Consider the following 21,269-nt stretch of genomic DNA (forward strand, 5'->3'; position numbering starts at 1 on the left):
AGTCAACCAAGATAGAAGCAAAGGCAACTCAAATTTCACTAAATAACAAAAATACTGGCTGCATCGTATTTTCTGCTATAACAGAAATGAACTTTCAGTGCCCTCTGTTTATTTTCTGGCTTCCTAGTCACTTTGCTTCTGTTGTATAATTTGTTTTTCACTACTATTTACAAAAGCAAATGAAATATGCACTCTTTTCTTTAAAAATTCAGAATTGATCTGGACTTTTTAAGGCCTTTAATGGTCATCTAATCTGACCCCTCTCTAATAGGTATTAGCATATGTCGCTCCCCGTCTTCGTGGAGGAACGACACTGAATCCTGCCTAGGCTTCATATCCGAGTCACGGCACCATTATGTCGCTCCCCCTCTTCGTGGAGGAACGACACAGGACCCTGCGCTGTTCTTTCGTCTGCTCGGCCCTCCCCGGGTTTGCTGCTGGTTCTTCCCGGGTTGGCTACTGTCCCTTCCACCTCCGTGGAAGGGCAGTTCCCCCTGGCCACATTCCCCACTTCCGCAGGGGAGCGGCACACCGCCGGCCGGCTCTCTGGGGGCTGCACAGGTGTTCCTCTTAGATGTTCCCCTTAGATGTTCCTGGTGCATGCCGTCTCTCTCCTCCTTTATAGTCCTCCTCTGCCAATCCTAACTCGGCTGCCCACACGCCGAGTACGCTGCTCTCCTCCAATCAGGAGGAAGTCCTACAGTTTATTGGTTGAACTGGAGGCAGCTGTGTAAAAGCTGTTTTCTTCTCTCCCAGCGCCATATTGTGGGAGAGCAGATGCATAGAATAAGTCTTAATTCCAGTAACTTAGTCTAGTCCAAATTGCTCCCCACAAGCATATGCCTTGGGGTGCCTGTTGGTAATACCAAGGAGATTTAAAAAGTCATGAGATAACAATAGCATTGCTTCCTATGAGAATATCTTTTCCTAATGCTATTCCAATAGTTTGAAAGGAAAATAGCATTATTTCTATATTAGCACAAATATACTTGTAAGGGAGTGAAAGGAAAATAATGCAGCAGGTTTTAAGATAAAAGAAGACCAAAGGTATTGCACTTTTAGGGATGCTTTAAGTTATGCATCCAAGTTCTTAGATGAGGCCCTCACTTTCCTTTGCTCTTGGAGAGCTGTGATAGAAAAGCTGTGTAGAGCTGATTCAAGGTCAGCCACACTACCATGAATTACAAACAGATAAAGTAACAGTAGACTGTGAGGGCAATGATCATTCTCGTAAGAGTTCATTTTTATATTCCACAAAGGTGCTTAAAATATTGTTTGATCTAGACACATTCCTGCCAGGTTATCTGCCTAAAACTCTCTTCCACCTTTCTTCCTATTCAAGTTTCATTGACCCAGCTCAGAATTCACTCATCCAAGAAGCTCTGCTGAACAACACCAGTCCAAAATGATGCCTCTTTTTGAATCTCGCAGCATTTCCTGACTGTACTGCCTTTAAAATAAACAATTGTAAGAGTAATATGTGCACATTATTAAAAAAGAAAATACAGAGAAAATTAAAATATAAAAATTACTTGCAATACAGTCTACTGATAACCTTGTATTTTTAAACTTCTTTGCATGTTAGTTTACATTTGTAGGATTATGCTTTAAGATTACATTGATTGTATCTTATTGACTCCTCTTTGTTTTTCACCAAATGACAACCATTTCTCCAGTCATTAGAACTGCATGTAATCACTTCCCATAGTATTCAACGTGCTATGTGCTTTTTGCCTATTAACTCAGTTGCATTCTCTCGTTTGCTCATTCTGTAAATATTCATTAGCCACATATATTGTACCATGCATTGTACCTATGTGTGTTTTCTTTCCCTTGTCAAATTATTGACTTTGAGTAAAGACCATTTGTTAACATTTCTCAAAACATCTGGGTACAGAATTAATCAAATAACTGGTATTCAGTAAATGCTTTCAAATGAATTTATCAAAATTTCATTTTGATAAGTGTTTTTGAAATCACTCTTTTACATCAGAGTATACCTCAAATTGTGTACATTGAATATTGATCACCTGTCAATACAAAGATAGGAAGTCCTGAACAGTTTTGTCTTTCCTTGTTAACATTGGAATTTTAACCACGTTTCACAGGAATGAGGTTAATCATTTGTGATAACATATGGCAGACAAGGAATGAGTTAAAAGTTTACACAAAGTATACCTTCTATGCACCCTAGTCAGGTGCTGGAGCACAGTGGGTCACGCAGGCAGAGGCAGACTCTGATCAGAGACACCGCTGTGTTACGCGACAAGAACATGTTGGGAGGCAATGCAGGTAGCAGGTGTGACATAGAAAGTGAATGATGGGGGCCAGCACTGTGGCGCAGGGGATGAAGACACCACCTATGGTGCCGGCATCCCATTTGGGCATTGGGTGGAGTCCCAGCTGCTCCACTTCTGATCCAGCTCTCTGCTATGGCCTGGGAAAGCAGTAGAAAATGGCCCAAGTGTTTGGGCCCATGCACCAGCTTGGGAGACCCAGAAGAAACTCCTGGCTCCTGGCTTTGGATCGGCCCACCTCTGGCTGTTGCAGCCATTTAGGGAGTGAACCAGTAGATGGAAAACCTCTCTCCCTCTCTGCCTCTGCCTCTCTGTAACTCTGCCTTTCAAATAAGTAAATAAATCTTTAAAAAAAAATAGTGAATGATGATGAGGAATTACATGGCTGTAATCACCAAGGATCAGGTGAGCCAGTGGGCCTCATCAGGAGGCCTATCTGTTGGTACAAGGACAGCATTCCTGGTCTTGGGGAGAAAGGTTCCAGCAAGGCCAGGGAAGAATATGGATACACTGGACCAACTATACTTCCCTGGTTCATGCTTTACTGTAAGTAGGGGAAGAGGACTTGCTTTCTGAAGCAGACTCTCCTTATGGTTCAGAAGAACATTCAAGGAAATGTTTTATGCCTTAGGAACAACTTGCATGTGTTCTGGAAGAAGGTTCTTTTTTTTTAAAATTTATTCATTTGAAAGGCAGAGTGCTTTTTTTTAGTTGCTCAACTCTGAGGATATTTTTTCTTTTACCAAGAAGAGAAAAAAAAAAAGGAAAAGGTCAAGTTACCGTTAGTCTCTTATTTACTCAGTGTCTCAACTTACACCATACTTTCATGTGCCCACACATAGCAACCACAACAGAGGGCAATAAACACTTCTAATAAACTAGAAATTTACATGTAATGTTAACATCATGATGTAAAATAAGCATGTAAATTCAGCCTATAAATTTTCAGCAGTTCAGTTGTTGATAATGCTGTCATCAAAATAAAAATACCTTATTATCTCAGTGTCCTTCCTTGACACAGTACTTGTTGAACTGGAAAAGACCTTGAATTAAATGTTGGCTGGAAAAGAGCCAAGTCTTTTTAACAATGTGAGGTCTGAGATTCACAGTCTTTGAAGCGACTTCACAGAGGCAAACATATGCACTAGAAGATGCTGAAGCTTTCCCATATCTAGCAGAGCTTCCCTCCCCTTAGTTTGCATTTCTGTCTGTCACTCCCTCCCTGGTGCTAATGCACACATTATCTTCTCAGAAAGACAGAGGACACTTAGGGTATAGAAAATAATTTCCATTACTAAAGGAAGAAGGTATGCAGAGGAGCTTTCCATTTTTCTTATTTTAAAATGTTTATAATATAGAATAGGCTCATTAAGGATAATTTGGGAAATGCAGAGAGATATAAACACTAATAAGTCATATATAATTATGACCAGTGATAACCATTGTTAATATTTTAATTCATTTTCTGCCAATCTTTACTAATTTATGTATTTCTTTATATACACATGTCTTCTTTAAAGTTCCCTTGTATTTTATGGAGCAAAATTTATTTCTTTTAAATAGATTGGAATAAATATATGCTCCATAAGTTTTTCATTTCTCCAGGAAAGGAAAATAATTTTTTTGCTAAAAATACATTGAATGATTATTGGGGACAGTGGTCAAGACTACACAAGAAAAATATGTAGGAAAACAATGAAAGTTAGGATATTTCATAATCTATTTCAAAAGCACTTTATACTATGTTCTGTATTAAAAATTAAAATAATCATTATTAAAGGTAACTAGCTCATCTTTTTTTTATTTTCTTTGACAGGCAGAGTGGACAGTGAGAGAGAGAGAGACAGAAAGAAAGGTCTTCCTTTTCCATTAGTTCACCCCTCAATGGCTGCTGTGGCTGGTGCACTGCGCTGATCCGAAGCCAGGAGCCAGGTGCTTCTCCTGGTCTCTCATGCGGGTGCAGGGCCCAAGGACTTGGGCCATCCTCCACTGCCCTCCCGGGCCATAGCAGAGAGCTGGACTGGAAGAGGAGCAACCGGGACAGAATCTGGTGCCCCAACCAGGACTAGAACCCAGTGCGCCAGCGCCACAGGTGGAGGGTTAGCCTATTGAGCCACGGCACCGGCCACTAGCTCATATTTTTAAAAAATATTTATTTATTTATTTGAAAGAGTAAAAGGAGAGAGAGAGACAAAGAGATCTTCGAACTCCTGGTTCACTCCCCAGATGGCCACAAAAGCCAGGGCTGAGCCAAGCCAAAGCCAGGAGCTAAGAGCTTCATCTAGGTCTTCATGTGGATAGTAGGGGCCCAAACAGTTGGGCTGTCCTCCAGTGCTTTTTCCAGGCCATTAGCAAAGAAGCGGAGCAGCTAGGACACAAACCAGTGCCAATACAGGATGCTGGCATCACAGGCAGTGGCTTTACCACAACACTGGCCACATTAGCTCACCTTTATATGGACTGAGGATATCCTACATTAACGAGATAAGTGCAAGTGTTAAGAATATATCAGTCAGGGCCGGCACTGTGGCACAGCGGGTTAAAGCCATGGCCTGAAGCGCCAGCATCCATTGTGGGTACTGGTTCTAGTCCCGGCTGCTCCATTTGTGATCCAGCTCTCTGCTATAGCCCAGGAAAGTAGTAGAAGATGGCCCAAGTCCAAGACCCGGAAGAAGCTCCTGGCTTCGGATCGGCACAGCTCTGGCTGTTGCGGCCATCTGGGGAGTGAACCAGCAGATGGAAGACCTTTCTCTCTGTCTCTACCTCTCTCTGTAACAGTGTCTTTCAAATAAGTAAAATAAATCTAAAAAAAAAAAATATATCAGTCAACAGGTTTTAAGTTACAGTTAGGAGAAATAAGTGCTGGTGTTCTATTGCACAGTAAGGTGACTACAGATAACAATGATGCATTAAATCTTTTTTAAAAGCTAGAAGAAAGGATTTTTAATATTTTCACCTCAAAGAATTAATACATATACTTCATAAATATGTGCAATTTCTTATGTGTCAATTAAAAAGAATTTATCAAGTTAATAAACATGGGTTGACACTTTTTAAATAAGTGGCCCTGTGATCCTTAATCAGGCCACGCTCCTATAGTTAAAAAATTTTTATGGCATTACAGACCATGCTAATAATCTCTAGAAAATGTCAGAATCTTTCTGGGTGTTCTAATAACAGCTTTGTATATGGCCACTGCTAATTTCTGTTGTTTTTTTTAAAACATTTTTTAAAAAGATTTATTTATTTGAAAGGCAAAGTGGCAGAGAAGGAGAGACAGAAAAAGAGATCTCCTGTCTGTTGGTTCAGTCCTGCAATGAAACCAATGGGTAGTAAGGGTCCAAGTACTTGGGCCATCTTCTGCTTGTTTTTGGCTTCTGCGCCGATTCGAAGCCAGGAGCCAGGAGCTTTTTCTGGCTCTCCCACGTGGGTGCAGGGGCCCAAGGATTTGGGCCATCTTCTACTGCTCTCCCAGGCCATAGCAGAGAGCTGGGTTGAAAGTGGAGCAGCCAGGTTTCGAACTGGCGCCCATATGGGATGCCAGCGCTTCAGGCCAGGTTATTAACCTGTGCCACAGCGCTGGCCCCTTAAAGTTGCATCTTTAATGAATCTCTTATTTCCTGGGATTTTGAAGAAGTAACTCAAAGAAGGGCTAGAAATCAGTTGTTTGAGAATTTGCCTTTCTGTCATTAAAATAAATTTTTTTCCTTTCAGAATAGAGTATGGAGCAATATGATTAATAAGTATCTGATGCCTGTGACTTTAATTGCAAGAAAGACACACAATTTTTTTTCTATTATGTCAGTTATCACGGGAAATACTATATACACTGTGGGTAAAATGCTATTTTGTCTAGCATGACTTGTATTCTTAAGCATTTCTATTAACCTCTGGTCTTATTTTTTATCTGAAAAGCACAGGCTGGTCCAATTACTCTCCTAAGATATTTCTATGCTGGCTTATTTTCTTTCATGTACTGTTTTTTTTTTTCTTTTTGTACACTTAAGTGTGAGCTGTAAGTTGGTTAAAATCTATGACATTTAAATAGTTTTCTGTCTCCACCATTAAAATGAGAAAGGAATGAGACTTTAACTGCAAATCTATTTATGGAATATAGTGTCTATTATCAATTTACCTTTCTAAAACCTTTACTAGCAAAGAAGACACAAAAATAAATACATGTCCTTTCTGAGAAATGTCCTTCTTGCTCTCCTTGATTGTTATCAGAATCCCTGTCTTGGATATGGCATACCACAGTAATGCTTTTGCTGGTTAAGGGGAAAGAGACTGTGGCACAACTAAACATGAAAGCCAACTGGCTGGCTGGTACTCACCAGGTACAAGCAGATGTCCATTCATGCTGTAGCATCCGTTTCTGGAAAAGCATAATGTAAATAGACTCAGAGGCAGAGAATCATCTAACATTAAATTTTAAAGAAGTTGGCTACCATTTAATGGCATTCCATGTCACCCCTACTCCATTGCCCTTCATAAAGCCTTAAAGGAAAGTACACATGGTTCTAAACCTTGGCCCACAAATACCTAGATCCTCCATTCTCCCCTTTTCTTCTCTTTGACAATTTGACAAAATCTTTGAGGGGAATCAGTGGAACCACTGGTATCTAATTCCCTATTTCATTCAAAGCATTGACTCTTGAGTTCTACCCCTCAGGAAGTTCACTCTCAAAACTCTCCCTTTGAACTCAGCCACTAAAACCATCTCAAGGCTAATGGATTAGACAGTAGTTCCACTCTACAAGTGAGCTTACGATGGTTGACTTGGGACGGTTTTCTGTGCAGACAGTTGTCATTCATTCCTTTTAGAGGCAAATCCCACTTTTTCTCCTAGTGTCTAAAATTATTGAAAGTCAGAACTTTTCCAGCATTTGATACATTCACACTGGGAGAGAACTGGCAGAGATATGTTAACTGCTCTTGACAACAAGATTCATTTATCTCATACAGTGTTTACCAGGTGTTCATTTGAGATGAGTTGGCACCGGAAATATGGCAAGAAAACTCTACTCCTGGTTCATGGAACTTGCACACAAAATTGGGAACAAGGCTCAGAACATTTCAGATGGAGCCTCTACTGTGTCAAATTACAATTAGTTTTACAAAACTCCATGTGAAAGTACATTAAGAATCGCTTGAGAAACCAGAAGGACAGAAATTCTGATCGAAACAAGTTCCAATAAGAAAGACATCAATGTAATCCAGCACATGAAACTAAACACTAGCCATGTATTTTTAAATTTCTTAGAAGAAAAAATACAAGTGATGTTAGTTACTACCAAGCCTGGGACATTTTTAGCATTTATTGTTATACAGAAACAAATTGATTCTGTTTTCACCAGTAAGTGCTGACACTGAGCCACAAAACATGTCTGCCTTGCATAACCCTAGGCACTAATAGAAATAATAATTCTTCATCGATGTGTTCTCAACGATACCTCATTTCCTTGCCATTGAGATGTGTCTGGATTTTATCCTCCAAGATTCTCAGGTGTTGATTTTATACATCACCTTCAGGCATAGTGTATTTTATGCTCTGCCTAGAATCAATCGCTTCATTGTTGTTCTGACAAAAGTAATTGCATGATTTGGTGAAACCAGAAAGTCTTCAGTACCTCTCAGACACAGAGCTGTAATAGTGATAGATAAAGTTCTATAATTCCAGAAGACCTCTTTGAGATCTATATGGTTACCCTCTATTTCCATGCCATCCTCTCCTACATCAGTCTTGTGTAATTCATGATTTTATGAACAAAACAGTCTTTGATATACAGGTTGAATTTTTTTAAACGTTTTATTTTATTCTGAACCTAACATAGGATCAACAGAAAACGCAGAAAGCTGAAAATGCTAAAGAAAATGTCTACAATCCTATCAGCTGATGTTATTGTGGGTGTATTTCCAATGTCTCTCTTTATGGGTAACAACAGGATACGTTTGTGTTAATAAAAGCCGTGTACGGATTTGGAGTTGATTTTTCCGGCATACAAATATATCATAGTTTCTTACGGTGATACTCTTACAATACTTGCTGCCCTGAATTCCAACACATAAAGATACCTACCATAAATTCCTTAATGCTTTCGCCACTTCTAGGATTTCTATTTTTTCCCGAAATTATAAACCTTCGCTCAGAGCTCTGATGTCTTTGGTGTAAACTGAGGGGCACGGGGGGCCCACAAGGCTTGTTCACTTCAAGGCTCTAAGAGTCCTGAAAAGCCACTCGCACGGGTTGTTTTCACTCTCCGCCTGTCTGACAGGAAGAACACGTCCGCCCGTCTTGTCTGCTGGTTTCGTGCCGGCCACTCCACGCGCTCTTTACTTTCCCTTGTCGTCACGCAGGCTCCCTCACAGCGCCTGTGCGGTCTCGCCGGTCCACCACAGTCCTCCCCAGCCGCTCTCCTCAGCGCGGCCGGCCGCTCGCCGAGGCCCCGGAACCGCGCGTCCTCGCGTTCCCACGCCTCTGTGCTAGCGAAGCTTGCTCCCGGCCCCCCGGCGCCCCAGCACGCCTGACAACGGCCATCCCCGGGGCCGCCGCTCCGGACAGCCTCGGGGCCTGAGGGAAGCGGCTCCACCGCCACCCGCGGCCTGCGCTCCGGGTCTCGCTCTTTAGGCCGACAGGCTTCATTCTTCAAGGGGGAGTTCCCAGAAACGATGACAACAGCACCAGCTGGTTTCTTCCCACCCTTCCTGGGTAGGGCAGCGGCCCTGTTTACAAACGCCGCGGTCTGCAAAGAACCGCGAGGCCCTGGCCAGCCGCCGACCCGGGTCGCTCCGGCACCTCCAGGCCCCGCCCGTCCGCTTGAGGCCCCGCCCCTCCGCCCTCCAATTGGCCCCAGCCTGCTCGGCCTCCTGTCACTTCCGCCCTGGCCACGCCCACCTGTCGTGGCCACCCCCACCTTGACACTTTGTGAGTTTGGGGATTGTTGCGTTTGCTCCCCAGACTCAAAAAGGGCTCCCCTGTTCAGTTAGTTGCCAGTTTTCCTCGCCCAGGTCTGGAAAAATGACGGCGTCTTCCGCGCCGAGCAAGGAGCCGTCGGTCCGGCGCGAGAGTCCGCTTCCTTCACGGTGGCGCGTGCTTGGGACGCTCCTGGTGACTGTGGGGTTCCTGCTGTTCACTTTCTCGGGTAGGACCCTGCAGAGGGCGCGCTCGCCGGCCGCGAGGCTGGAGCTCGGGCGGGCGCGGCTCGGGCAGGTGCAGTGCCTGTGCTCCGGGAGCGCGCGCGTGTAGCGGGGGACTGTGGGGACCACGCAGCACCCGAGCGACCGTGTGCTTGGCGGTCGAGTGGCGGGCGTCGGGGGCGTCTCCCCGGCGCCTGGCACTGTCCCTAGCCCAAGCTTGCAATGCATTTCCGGGATTGAGCACGAACAGGTGCACCACGTAAAGGCCTGCTTGCACTTGGGATTGCCCAGGTGCGTGGAGGTGCTGCTGCGGCCCGCGCTGAGTTTATCCTGCCTGCTCCGATGCCTCGGTGAGTGGGGCTGCTCCCCACAGTCTCGGGCTGTCGCGAGCCTGCCGTGCCCGGTTGTGCTGGGTTGCGGGGTTTGAGATGCGCTGGCCAGGGCTGCTCAGAGTCTGCGTGGCCGAAGCGGCCCGCCCTGCAGTGCTCGCTGTCCTGCGTTCCGGGCCGGCTCGCGCTCGGCCTGTGCTCCGGCTGCGGTTCTGCAGGCCTGGAGCTACCTGCTTGGAGGAACGGTAAGAGCACGCCACCTTTTCGGAACCTCCAGTGAAGTAAGACACTGTATGAGTCTTGGCTTACAAACAGTTGCTTTTCTTTTTTTTTTTTTTTTATAAACCACGGAGTTCTTTTCCCATTCCTAATCAATTCAGACAGTATCCGATTCTATCACCTAAAGAGTTTCTGGCGTTATTTTCCTTGTTTTCATAAGGCTGAGTCACATTTGAGGCCATCCGGAGGAGCATAAACCACATTGTTGCCAACCCTAGTGAGAAATTAGTATTTTAAGAAAGGGACTTAAATCATGTTAATCTGAGTTTTCCCTACAGCCTTATAATTAAATCTGTTCTTTTAATCATTCATTGAATGAATAAATACTTTAAAATGCACATTTAAAATATTGAACACACCGCACACAAAGAAAAACCACTTTTAACATTTTGGTATTTTTTGTGTGCTTTTCTATGTACTTTGTGTGTGTTTGCCCCAGCTATCATAATTAGGATCCCATTACATATTACAGGGCTCTTCAAAAAGTTCCTGAAAAGTTATTATGAAAAAACTATGCGTGGATTTCAAAATCTCTCACCTGTTAATTTCATTTTCCACAAACATTCTGAAGCACCCTCATATGTGCGTGAGTGTGAGCAGGGACTCTGCTCACTGGTGAATCTCCAGTGCCAGGAACACAATCAAAAAATGTTTGCTAAAACTTTCAGGGAGTGGCAGACATGACCCAAGGCTTAATACTGACAGAAACATGGACCATAAACTCAGAGACAGGCCCTGGAGGAAAGTGTATGATCTTCTAACAGTACAGACCAGTGACAGGAGCAGGGAAGATTCTTCTGCGCACCAGGCAGGCCAGGCTTCCCTCACTGTACCGCCCCCCTCACCTTCCCCACCACCCTCTCTCAGAGATATCGGACCTGCTCAAAGCCCACCCCCACCCCACTTTTAATCTCCCTTCTAAAGCTATCTTTGCTCTCTGTTGCTCCCTATTAGAATGCAGGTATCTGTGTGGTGACACCTGTGGCTCCAGGTGTCCTTTATTTATTTATTTATTTATTTATTTTTTGCCTCAGTCTCAACACTCTTTCATAATTACTAAGTACCAGGAGATCATAGAGAATATTTTGACCAAGGTTAGAGCCCAGGAAAATATTCCTCCTGCCTCCGGGTGGGAGGAGCTTTAGGAAGGAAGCAGCTTTGGAAGTTAACAGTCCAAGACTCGGTGGCCCCATTGGCTCAGGCCTTTGCTAAATCCAGAGGATGGAGGAATGATGGTCATATGGTGAGTCAGGAAACAGAGATACAGGGAGCATGCTCACTCTTTGCACATGCATGTGTCTCTCTCCACATAGCCACAATGATTCCACCATAAGTGCTCCCAAAAACCGAATCCAATCTAATCACTTTCCAAGCCCCAGCTTCAACACCGAAACTACATTTAAGTTCCATCCTTAGTCTATTCACATAAGACCCTGCGGATCAAGACTTTAACACATGGGCCTTCAGGTAACACCGAAATTATTGTCCAAACACGTTTAACAAGCTAGGACAGAGCAGCTGAGGACCAGAAATGACCTGCTGTCATGTTTCATCGCTATTCTGGTGTGCACACCTGATGATATGGACCCTCTGGTGATACAGTCTGGGCAGCGTGGGTGTGACAGAGAATTAATTTTTGCAAGAAGATATAAATGTAGAGAAGGTGAACGATTCAGTAGATCCAGGGTAGGGAGAGAAATCACTTTTTGAAAACTTGCCTGAGACAGCCTATCATATTTTATTTTATTTTTTTATTTTATTTTATTTATTTTTTTTTTTTTTGACAGGCAGAGTGGACAGTGAGAGAGAGAGAGACAGAGAGAAAGGTCTTCCTTTGCCGTTGGTTCACCCTCCAATGGCCGCCGCGGCCAGCGCGATGCGGCCGGCGCACCGCGCTGATCCGATGGCAGGAGCCAGGAGCCAGGTGCTTTTCCTGGTCTCCCATGGGGTGCAGGGCCCAAGCACCTGGGCCATCCTCCACTGCACTCCCGGGCCACAGCAGAGGGCTGGCCTGGAAGAGGGGCAACCGGGACAGAATCCGGCGCCCCGACCGGGACTAGAACCCGGTGTGCCGGCGCCGCTAGGCGGAGGATTAGCCTAGTGAGCCGCGGCGCCGGCCCCAGCCTATCATATTAAATAGTGACATCTCTCGTTAAAGTGTAGCAGTGCAACTTAACCACTTCATAAAATATCTAGAAAAAGAACTCAAGATAATTTTCCTGGAGCTGGGGGTGTTTACTTCGAAGAATCTTCACAGGAAGAAAATTCAGTGATCTGAGGAAGAGAAGAAATTGAATTATTAAAAAAGTGAGGTAATTATTTATTACAGGGTATAAGGCTTGTAACCCACTAATTGCCAGTCCCAAGGTTTAAAACTCTGAATATTGTTGGAAGCATATCTCTGTCTTGATATGTGTTAGGGAGAAGAATATTTCAAATATTTCAAATTCCCATGGACTACATGGGACTAAAGCATCTAACTGACATTTCTTCTTTCACTCAGAGCACTGTATGTGCGAGTTGAGTTTGTACTCTTTAGCTGCTGTCCATAGTTATTCAAAATGAACATCTAAAACAAAGAATACGTGTATAGTTTTGTCTTTGACATACTGTTACCTGATTTCCATCTTGGCAGTTCCAAGAAATTCTAGAATAATGTTAGCATTTGTATCTACAGCAGAATTGCACAGTGTTCCTAGGGACTCCCTACCTCCCTCCTTTTCCTATTGTAAACTGAAAATGACTGGCTCAGGGTACTCAGTCAATTTAATGTTAGCAGTAAAACTTAACTCTGTACTAACTCTGTTTGCTTTAATTACTAGAATGGGTTCGCTTTTCTTTGCTTTTATTTTGTTTTAGGTGGTAGGCTGAGGAAATTTAGATGGCAAGGTCAGCACTGTGCAAACGGTGAAAATTCATAGACAACACAGAGATTGCAGGACATGAATCAAATAAAATGTTGGACTGTGTATACAGAGAGAAGCTTAGAATTTAGAATGTGACATGAAATGAGAGCAACACTGAGACCCTTATCCCTATTGCTTTTTTTTTTTTTTTTTTTTTTTTTTTGACAGACAGAGTTAGGCAGTGAGAGAGAGGAGAGAGAGACAGAGAGAAAGGTCTTCCTTTTTTCCGTTGGTTCACCCCCCAAATGGCTGCCACAGCCGGCACGCTGTGCCGATCCGAAGCCAGGAGCCAAGTGTTTCCCCCCAGTCTCCCATGTGAGTGCAGGGCCCAAACACTTGGGCCATCCTCCACTGCCCTCCCAGGCCACAGCAGAGAGCTGGACTGGAAGAGGAGCAATTGGGACAGAATCCAGTGCCCCAACTGGGACTAGAACCCAGGGTGCCAGCGCCACAGGCGGAGGATTAGCCAAGTGAGCCAGCACCGGCCCCTATTGCTTTTGATGTTCACTTTATCAGTGTCCCTGCCTTAGCTGGCAGATCCTCTAGGAAGATAAACTTACTAAGTTAAAGGAGTGCCACAAGTATAAGGGGCCCTAAATAGTCCACTTCTCCATGTCAGCCTCTATTCTGAGAGATTTGCAGGGACTCACAGACCCCAATCAAAGTAATCCCAGTCTACCCTCAGACCCACCCAGACTGGAGTTCACCATTGCCATTCCAAAGGAAACACACTGGCCCCATCACTGCCCAATCAGAGGAAGGCCACCTGCACTGTGGACCAACTAGGGCCCCACACAGGAGTGGGTCACGCCCTGCTCACCCCCAACTTTGATGCACTGCCTTTACTTCCTTGAGTCGGGAATTAAGCAGTACTTGCCTAACTCCTTGCTCTGTAATTTGCTGGAAATTCAATCTGAGTTTCCCATACGGGTAGCAAATACTCAACTTCTTAAGTGATCACCTGCTGCCACCCAGAGTGTACATAGCAGGAGCATCAGAAGTAGAGTTAGGACTCGAACCCAGGCACTATGATATGGGATTCAGGTGTCTGAGCAGCATCTTTTTTTTTTTTTTTAAGATTTATTTATTTATTTGAAAGGCAGAGTTACAGATAAGCAGAGGCAGAGAGAGAGAAAGAGGTTTTCCATTTGGTTCACTCTCCAAATGCCCTTAACAGCCAGAACTGGGCCGATCTGAAGCCAGGAGCCAAGAGCTTCTTCCAGGTCTCCCACATGGGTGCAGGGGCCCAAGGACTTGGGCCATTTTCTACTGCTTTCCCAGGCCATAGCAGAGAGTTGGATTGGAAGTGGAGCAGCCAGGACTCAAACCAGTGCCCATATGGGATGCTGGCATTGCAGGCCGCTGTTTTACCTGCTATGCCACAGTGCCAGCCCCTGAGCAGCATCTTAATCACTGCACCAAATGTCCACCCCCCCCCCACACACACACAATGCTTATTTAATAACAACTTCTCCATGGCATTTCTCAAGTACCTGCTGGGTCTGGGGCCAGCATGTAGTGAATAAGACCACTATGGTCCCTGGCCTTGAGGAACTTGCCTTTTTTATTATTAAGATTTACTCTATTCATTTGAAAGGTAGAGTAAGGGTTGGTTCACTCCCCAGAGGAATGCAACCCCTGGAGCTGAACTGGGCCAAATCCAGGAGCCATCCAGATCTCCCACATAGGTGTCATGAGCCTAAGCATTTGGGTCCTCTTCCACTGTTTTCTCACATGCATTATGAGGGAACTGGATCGGAATTGGAGCAGTGGGAAGCTGGCATCACAGGCAGTGGCTGAACCCACTGCACCACAAGGCCCATCCCCAGGAATTTTCCTTCTAGGCGGAGACTGAATCTTAAGTGACCAGCTGTCCTAAGTCTGTGTTTCCAAGCATACAAGAGGCATCTGAGCAGTGATATGAGTTCATACTGTAGAAGATCTCTTAGAGGTCAGTTTTGAAATGAACGTAGAAAAAGTAGGGAAAGATACATACCTGTATTTTTTTAAAAATATCTATTTATTTATTTGAAAGGCAGAGTTACAGAGAGGCAGAGGCAGAGAGAGAGAGAGAGAGAGGTCTTCCCTCCGCTGGTTCAGTCTCCAGATGGCCACAATGTTCAGAACTGTGTTGATCCAAAGCCAGTAGCCAGGAGCTTCTTCTGGGTCTCTTATGCGGGTGCAGGGGCCCAAGGACTTGGGCCATCTTCTACTGCTTTCCCAGGCCACAGCGGAGAGCTGGATGGAAGTGGAGCAGCTGGGACTTGAACCGGCACCCATAGGGGATGCTGGCACTGCAGGAAGCGGCTTTACCCTCTACGCCACAGCACTGGCTCCTGAGTATGTATTTTAAGATCAAAACCATTGATACAGTCTGCTCAATTTACCACTGAATGAAAACTCAGTTTCTTCCCAAACAAACCAAAAACAAATAGTATGTACTTAAAATGGTTGGCTTAAAAGGCACATTCCAGAACTGGTGCCATTGTGCAGTGGGTTAAGCTGAGGCCTACAGTGCCAGTGTCCCAGTGTAGGCAAGTCCTGGCTTCTCCAAGTCCGATGCAGCTCTCTGCTAACACACCTGGGAAAGCAGTGGAAGATGGCCCAAGTCCCTGGGCCCTTGCACTCATGTGGGAGATCCAGAGGAAGCTCCTGGCTTCGGCCTGGCCCAGAGTTGGCCATTGAGGACATTTGGAGAGTGAACTAGCGAATGGAAGATCCTTCCTTTCTCTTTCTCTCTCTGTCTCTCTTTCTCTGCTCTCTCTCATTCTATCTTTCAAATAAATAAATAAATCTTTATTTTAAAAAAGTCACCTTCCTCTACTACTACCTTGGGGAAACACATGGAATACTGATTGAAAGCTTGTCAAGGACATATGATATCCGTGCTTTCTGTACTACTTGTTGCCAAATCACAATTCCTGGCTGGTGACAATGGTATCAATATTTTACCTATCTTCCTATTTTTATTCCCTTGTCCTTAGATGCCTGTGGTCCACCACCAAAATTTGAGGCTATGGAGATGGTTGGTAAACAAAAGCCCTCTTATTCTCCTGGAGATCAGGTAAATTACAAGTGTAAACAAGGATGGGAACATGCATATACGTTTACCACAACTACATATTGTGAACTGAACAACTCATGGCTTCCTATCACTGATTGGGCTTGTGAAAGTAAGTAAATAAAACAGGTTTTTTTTTTTTTGCTTGCTCTAAATATTTTCACATTTTAGGGTGCATATTCCACTATTACAACGATGATTTTCTCATGTGAAATGAGGTTTTAGATAGAAATATATCTGGCGGGGGGCGCTTTGAGAAATTGCCAGGGAATGATTTTCTTGGCAATTGGTTGCCTGAGTAAATGCCAAGCTTAGATTTGCCTTTGCAATAGTTACAGCAAAAACCAATATTCCCACAAATTCAAAAGAGCAATGTAGAATTTTGGTTTTGATTCAAATATTTGAAATTGGATTTTGAGAACTATTTTAAAATTATTTTCTTTTAGAGCTAAAATGCCCCAAACTGCCAACCATCCCACACTGCAGAGAACACCTTGTAAATGGAACTATCGCGTGGGGCCATCAGGTTCACTTTGTGTGTGACGAGGGGTGAGTAAGTTGCTCCTTAGAGGATGTAAGGTAAATGTTGCTAACTCCATTTCTGTTTTGCTCCTGTTCTTAAGTGTTCATATAAACTTGCTTTCATTCTGCTTCCTCTCAAAGAGGTTGTACTTCTAGCCAAACAACTCTTGGACGTTTTATAGAGACAAGAGGGGTTCATAATAAATAGAAAGAAAATGAAATCAAAGGAAAGCAAAATTGAATAATATTTGCTATACATAATAATAAGCCTATGATAATCATGATGACTTTATCTTTCATAACCAAGTGAACGCTGTTTGAAACTGTTAGCTTATTGAATTGAATAGGACTCTCAAAAATGAGAGGTAGAATTTTTTTTGGAAAGATTTTATTTATTTGAAAGGCAGAGTTACAGAGAGACAGAGACAGACAGACAGACAGAGATCTTCCATCTGCTGGTTCACTTCCCAAATGGCTGCAATGGCCAGGTTAAGCCAGGAACCAGGAGCTTCTTCTGGGTCTCTACATGAGTGCAGGGGAGTGCAAACACTTGGGCCATCCTCCGCTGCTTTTCCAGGCACATTAGCAGGGAGCTGGGTTAGAAGTGGAACATCCAGAACTCGAACCCTCACCCATATGGAATGCCAGCACTGTAAGTGGCAGCTTTACCTGCTTTGCCACAAAGCAGTACCAAGAGGTAGAATTTTGCCAGCCAAGGATTTTCTTATATCCAGATAATGCTATAAGGTGTTAACTAAACCAAAATTGGCTGGCTAGTCTTTACCATCATGTTCATCAAGATCTCTCAGTTGGAAAACCTCGTTTTTTAGACTGCTACAAAGGAGGGCAGCACATCTAAAAGGGGCACTGGGCCCCAAATACTCACCTCTGTTCTGTGAGGTTCTTTAGAAGCATATATTGAGGATTATGGGCATTTATGAAAACTCTGTTTTTAGGGAACAAATAGAGTGCATGGTAATATAATAAATCAATGAGCCTTAGGGAAAAAGTCAGCTATGACAACGTACAAGCAGTTTCACTGACTGTTTTTTAACCTGATCAAGTAAAAATATTGGAACATTCAGCTAATGTTACATAGAGCTCACTAGAAACTTCGGGAACCAAAAGTTTAAGACAATGGCTCCTTCTCAGAGAAGTGGCAGCCTTACTGAGAAGCACACTCTATAAGGAGAGCTGCCCAAGTGTAACAGTGAATGAGACATACCACAAAAGAGAATGCCACATGATCATGACAGTGAGAGCCCAGGAGGAGGAGAGATTCTTAAGTATGTAAATTATCAGGGGAGAATTCATTGGGTGCAAGTATTCCTGAGCTGTTCCCTGGATGAGATACTGATAGCAGGATTATCACTCGGGGCTAACACGCACCAGGCACTTACCATGTGCTGGGTCTTACTCTTCTCATCTTGCAGCAGTCTGTGCAAGACATCCTCCTTTCACCGAGGGAGGGAAGTGAGCAAGACAAGATTCAGTGGTTTGCCCAAGCTCAAGTAGCCAGTAAGGAGTGGAGCCAGGACTGGAAGCCAGGCAGACAGCTCCAGGGCCTCCTCCCTCTCCCCAGTCCTCATCCTTGCTGAGCAGAATGTGTGAGTCAAAGTAGAGAAATGAGCACGCAGGGAAACAGCAGAGAATCCAGGCTGGCAGCCACAGCAGATCTTTCTAGACATCTATGCTGATGGCAAGGGTGTGTTCTAATCCGCAAATATTTACTGGATTAAACACAGATTTATTTAGCATTTTCATTATACGTTGGTTAAGAAACCTTTCCCTTAAGCTAGGCAGCATAGATAAACAACCATAGAAGATCCCTTTTGTTATTTTGTGCCTTTTATTAACTGCTAAAGAAAACAGTAACTTTTGCTTTTTATTTAGTTATTACCTAGTTGGTAGAAAATTTATACTCTGTCAGCTTAAAGGAGCAAGGACATTCTGGAGCCATGCTGTCCCACGATGTGAAAGTAAGTGAACTCTTGTAAAATGTAGACCAGCAGTTCTCAGATGTGTCAGCCTCTGGGATCCCTTATGATCTGAGATTAAGGAGGACTCTAAAGAGCTTTTGTTAATGTGGGTTATATCTGTTGGTGTTTATTACATTAGAATTAAAGCTGAGTTTTTAAAAATAATTATTTAATTCATTTTTATGAATAAAAAATTGATAATATTAACCTATGTAACATATCTTTTAATAAATAAAAATTTCCCCCAAACAAAATATATAGTCAGGATAGTAACATTGCTTTTAACTGTTGCAAATTTCTTCATGTCTGCCTTAAAGAAAGACTTTTGGATTTGACCTCTTGGGTTAGCACATAATTTGTAGCCTCTGGGAAAAGTCAATGTACACTTGTAAGAGTGAGTATGAAAAAAGCTATCTTGGTATTATCATGAACCGCCAATTAGAGAATGGATATATTTATAAATTGTAAAGCATTTCTCAACCAGCACTCAGTGTTTTGTTTTTTTTTTTGTTTTTTTTTGTTTTTTTTTTTTTTTGACAGGCAGAGTGGACAGTGAGAGAGAGAGAGACAGAAAGAAAGGTCTTCCTTTGCCGTTGGTTCACCCTCCAATGGCCGCCGCGGCCGGCGCGCTGCGGCCGGCGCACCGCGCTGATCCGATGGCAGGAGCCAGGAGCCAGGTGCTTATCCTGGTCTCCCATGGGGTGCAGGGCCCAAGCACCTGGGCCATCCTCCACTGCACTCCCTGGCCACAGCAGAGAGCTGGCCTGGAAGAGGGGCAACCGGCAAAGAATCCGGCGCCCCGACCGGGACTAGAACCCGGTGTGCTGGCGCCGCTAGGCGGAGGATTAGCCTAGTGAGCCGCGGCGCCGGCCTCAGTTTTATTTTTAATCATAAACATATTTTCTCATCAAATTGTCAGCATCTCTTATGGTGATGAGAACAAAATAGCATGGCCTTGCAAATAAATGTAGGTGTTTTACACCTTAAGAAAATGAGTCTTGCTCTGAAAGTTCATTTCTATGTTAATAGTTTGAATTTGGGATAAGAAAATTTTTCATAGAAACTTTCTTATAAATGGATACTGAATTCCTAACTAGCTGTGAAATCTACTAAAACATTTTTTAAAAAAGAGAGGAACTCCTATATTGAAAATTTTTTGGAAGTCAGTTTATAGAAGTTCACTGATGCTGCCTCGGTTTTTCATCTTTCCTTTACATTCCCTTTTTTCTCTTTTTAAGAGATTTTGTGTTCACCACCTCCAAAAATAAAAAATGGAAAATACACCTTTAGTGATGTAGATATATTTGAGTATGCTGAGTCAGTAACTTATAGCTGTGATCCTTCTCATGAGGAAGATGAATTCTCACTCGTTGGAGAAAAATCGCTGTATTGTGTTGCCAATGGAGTGTGGAGCAGCAGTCCTCCCGAATGCAGAGGTAATCAACTTCCAGTTTATTTCCTTCTATTTGTCATTTGTTAATACTCGGGAACATTTTACCTAAGATATGTGTGCTTCCTCCTACTGTAGCATTGGCTTTCAATTGAGTATAGGTCAAGTCAAAGAATAATTCTTGTTGTAGAAAGCCATACCCCTCACCTCATGGTGCTCTTGGCATTCTGTTGTGTACATTGTTGCACTTCTGTGTGTACGTGGGAGTTCGGATTGCTTTGAAAGAACCAAAAAAATCAGCACCTATTGGCTTAAAAACAAGAAAGTTTTATCTTGTATTGCAAGAAATGTAAGAGGTCTGACTATAGACAAAGGTAGCAAAGATCCTAACAAACTAAATCTCTCACTGATGAGAATGACAAACTCTGGGCAAAAGATATTTTTAAACCTCAAATGGGGGCCGGTGTTATGGCGTAGCAGGCAAAGCCACTGTCTGAGAAGTCGGCATCCCATATGGGCACCGGAGAGAGTCTTGGCTGATCCTCTTCTAGTCCAGCTCCCTGGTAATGTGCCTGGGAATGTGCTGGAGGATGGCCCCCTGCACCCATGTGGGAGACCCAGAAGAAGCTCCTAGCTTTAGCCTGACCCAGCCTTGTTCATTGTGGTCTTTTGGGGAGTGAACCAGCAGATGGAGGATCTCAATCTTTCTCTCTTTCCCTCTCTCTCCCTTCCTTTCTCTCTCTCTCCCTCTGTAACTCTGATTTTCAAATAAATTAAAAAATAAAAATTAAATTTAAAAACTAAACTTCCAGTGTTTAAGGCACTGAACAGTGACCAAACGCAGGGAGACACTGGAGGGAATTCGCACCTTGGAAGTGGCGCTCCTGTAGAGCAGGTGTACATGTTTTTCAAGTGCACACAGGCTATACTTTAGGTGAAGAGTAGTCTGGGAAATAAGGGAACTTTTAATAAATGTCAAAAAATTGAAATCATTCAAAGTATATTATCTGGGGCTGGCACTGTGGCGTGGTGGGTTAATACCCTGGCCTGAAGTGCCCGCATCCCATATGGGCACCGGTTTGAAACCCGGCTGCTCCACTTCTGATCCAGCTCTCTGCTATGGCCTGGGAAAGCAGTAGAAGATGGCCCACATCCTTGGGCCCCTGCACCCACGTGGGAGACCCAGAAGAAACTCCTGGCTTCGGATCGGTGCAGTTCTGGCCCTTGCGGCCAGTTGGGAGGTGAGCCAGTGGATAGAAGACCTCTCTCTCTCTTTCTCTCTCTCTCTCTCTGCCTCTCCTTTCTCTCTCTGTGTGTAACTCTCATTTTCAAATAAATATATAAATCTTTAAAAAATAAATTATTAAAA

At 43.8% G+C, this 21,269-nt stretch overlaps 2 protein-coding genes and 1 long non-coding RNA gene across 19 annotated transcripts in view; 2 read left to right on the plus strand and 1 right to left on the minus strand.

The window, feature by feature from the left end:
* CR1 (complement C3b/C4b receptor 1 (Knops blood group)) overlaps window positions 1–9,083 on the plus strand; it is a 101,478-nt gene extending 92,395 nt beyond the window's left edge. For both annotated transcript variants that reach the window (XM_017347820.3, XM_070055212.1), the window contains one exon: window positions 1,343–9,083. The gene's annotated coding sequence lies outside the window, so the exon portion shown is untranslated. The remainder of the gene's footprint in view (window positions 1–1,342) is intronic.
* LOC103350988 (uncharacterized) overlaps window positions 1–9,178 on the minus strand; it is a 185,713-nt gene extending 176,535 nt beyond the window's left edge. The window contains exons 1-2 of one of the 3 annotated variants that reach the window (XR_011381410.1): window positions 8,377–9,178; window positions 6,632–6,672 (exon numbers count right to left, since the gene is read on the minus strand). This is a non-coding gene — a long non-coding RNA (uncharacterized lncRNA). The remainder of the gene's footprint in view (window positions 1–6,631; window positions 6,673–8,376) is intronic. The other 2 variants (XR_011381411.1, XR_011381409.1) reach the window with 2 other exon arrangements.
* Window positions 9,179–9,180: 2 nt separating this feature from the next.
* Window positions 9,181–21,269, plus strand: part of CD46 (CD46 molecule) — a 41,816-nt gene continuing 29,727 nt past the window's right edge. For 13 of the 14 annotated variants that reach the window (XM_051820509.2, XM_070055225.1, XM_051820508.2 and 10 more), the window contains exons 1-5: window positions 9,181–9,439; window positions 15,933–16,121; window positions 16,456–16,558; window positions 18,425–18,510; window positions 19,749–19,946. In XM_051820509.2, coding sequence (XP_051676469.2) covers window positions 9,316–9,439; window positions 15,933–16,121; window positions 16,456–16,558; window positions 18,425–18,510; window positions 19,749–19,946 — 700 coding nt within the window. In that variant the 5' untranslated portion in view covers window positions 9,181–9,315. Of the gene's footprint in view, window positions 9,440–9,880; window positions 10,009–15,932; window positions 16,122–16,455; window positions 16,559–18,424; window positions 18,511–19,748; window positions 19,947–21,269 lie in introns of those variants that run through there. The other variant, XM_070055226.1, reaches the window with a different exon arrangement.

This window comes from Oryctolagus cuniculus, chromosome 13 (assembly GCF_964237555.1).
Source record: "Oryctolagus cuniculus chromosome 13, mOryCun1.1, whole genome shotgun sequence".
NCBI lineage: Eukaryota > Metazoa > Chordata > Mammalia > Lagomorpha > Leporidae > Oryctolagus > Oryctolagus cuniculus.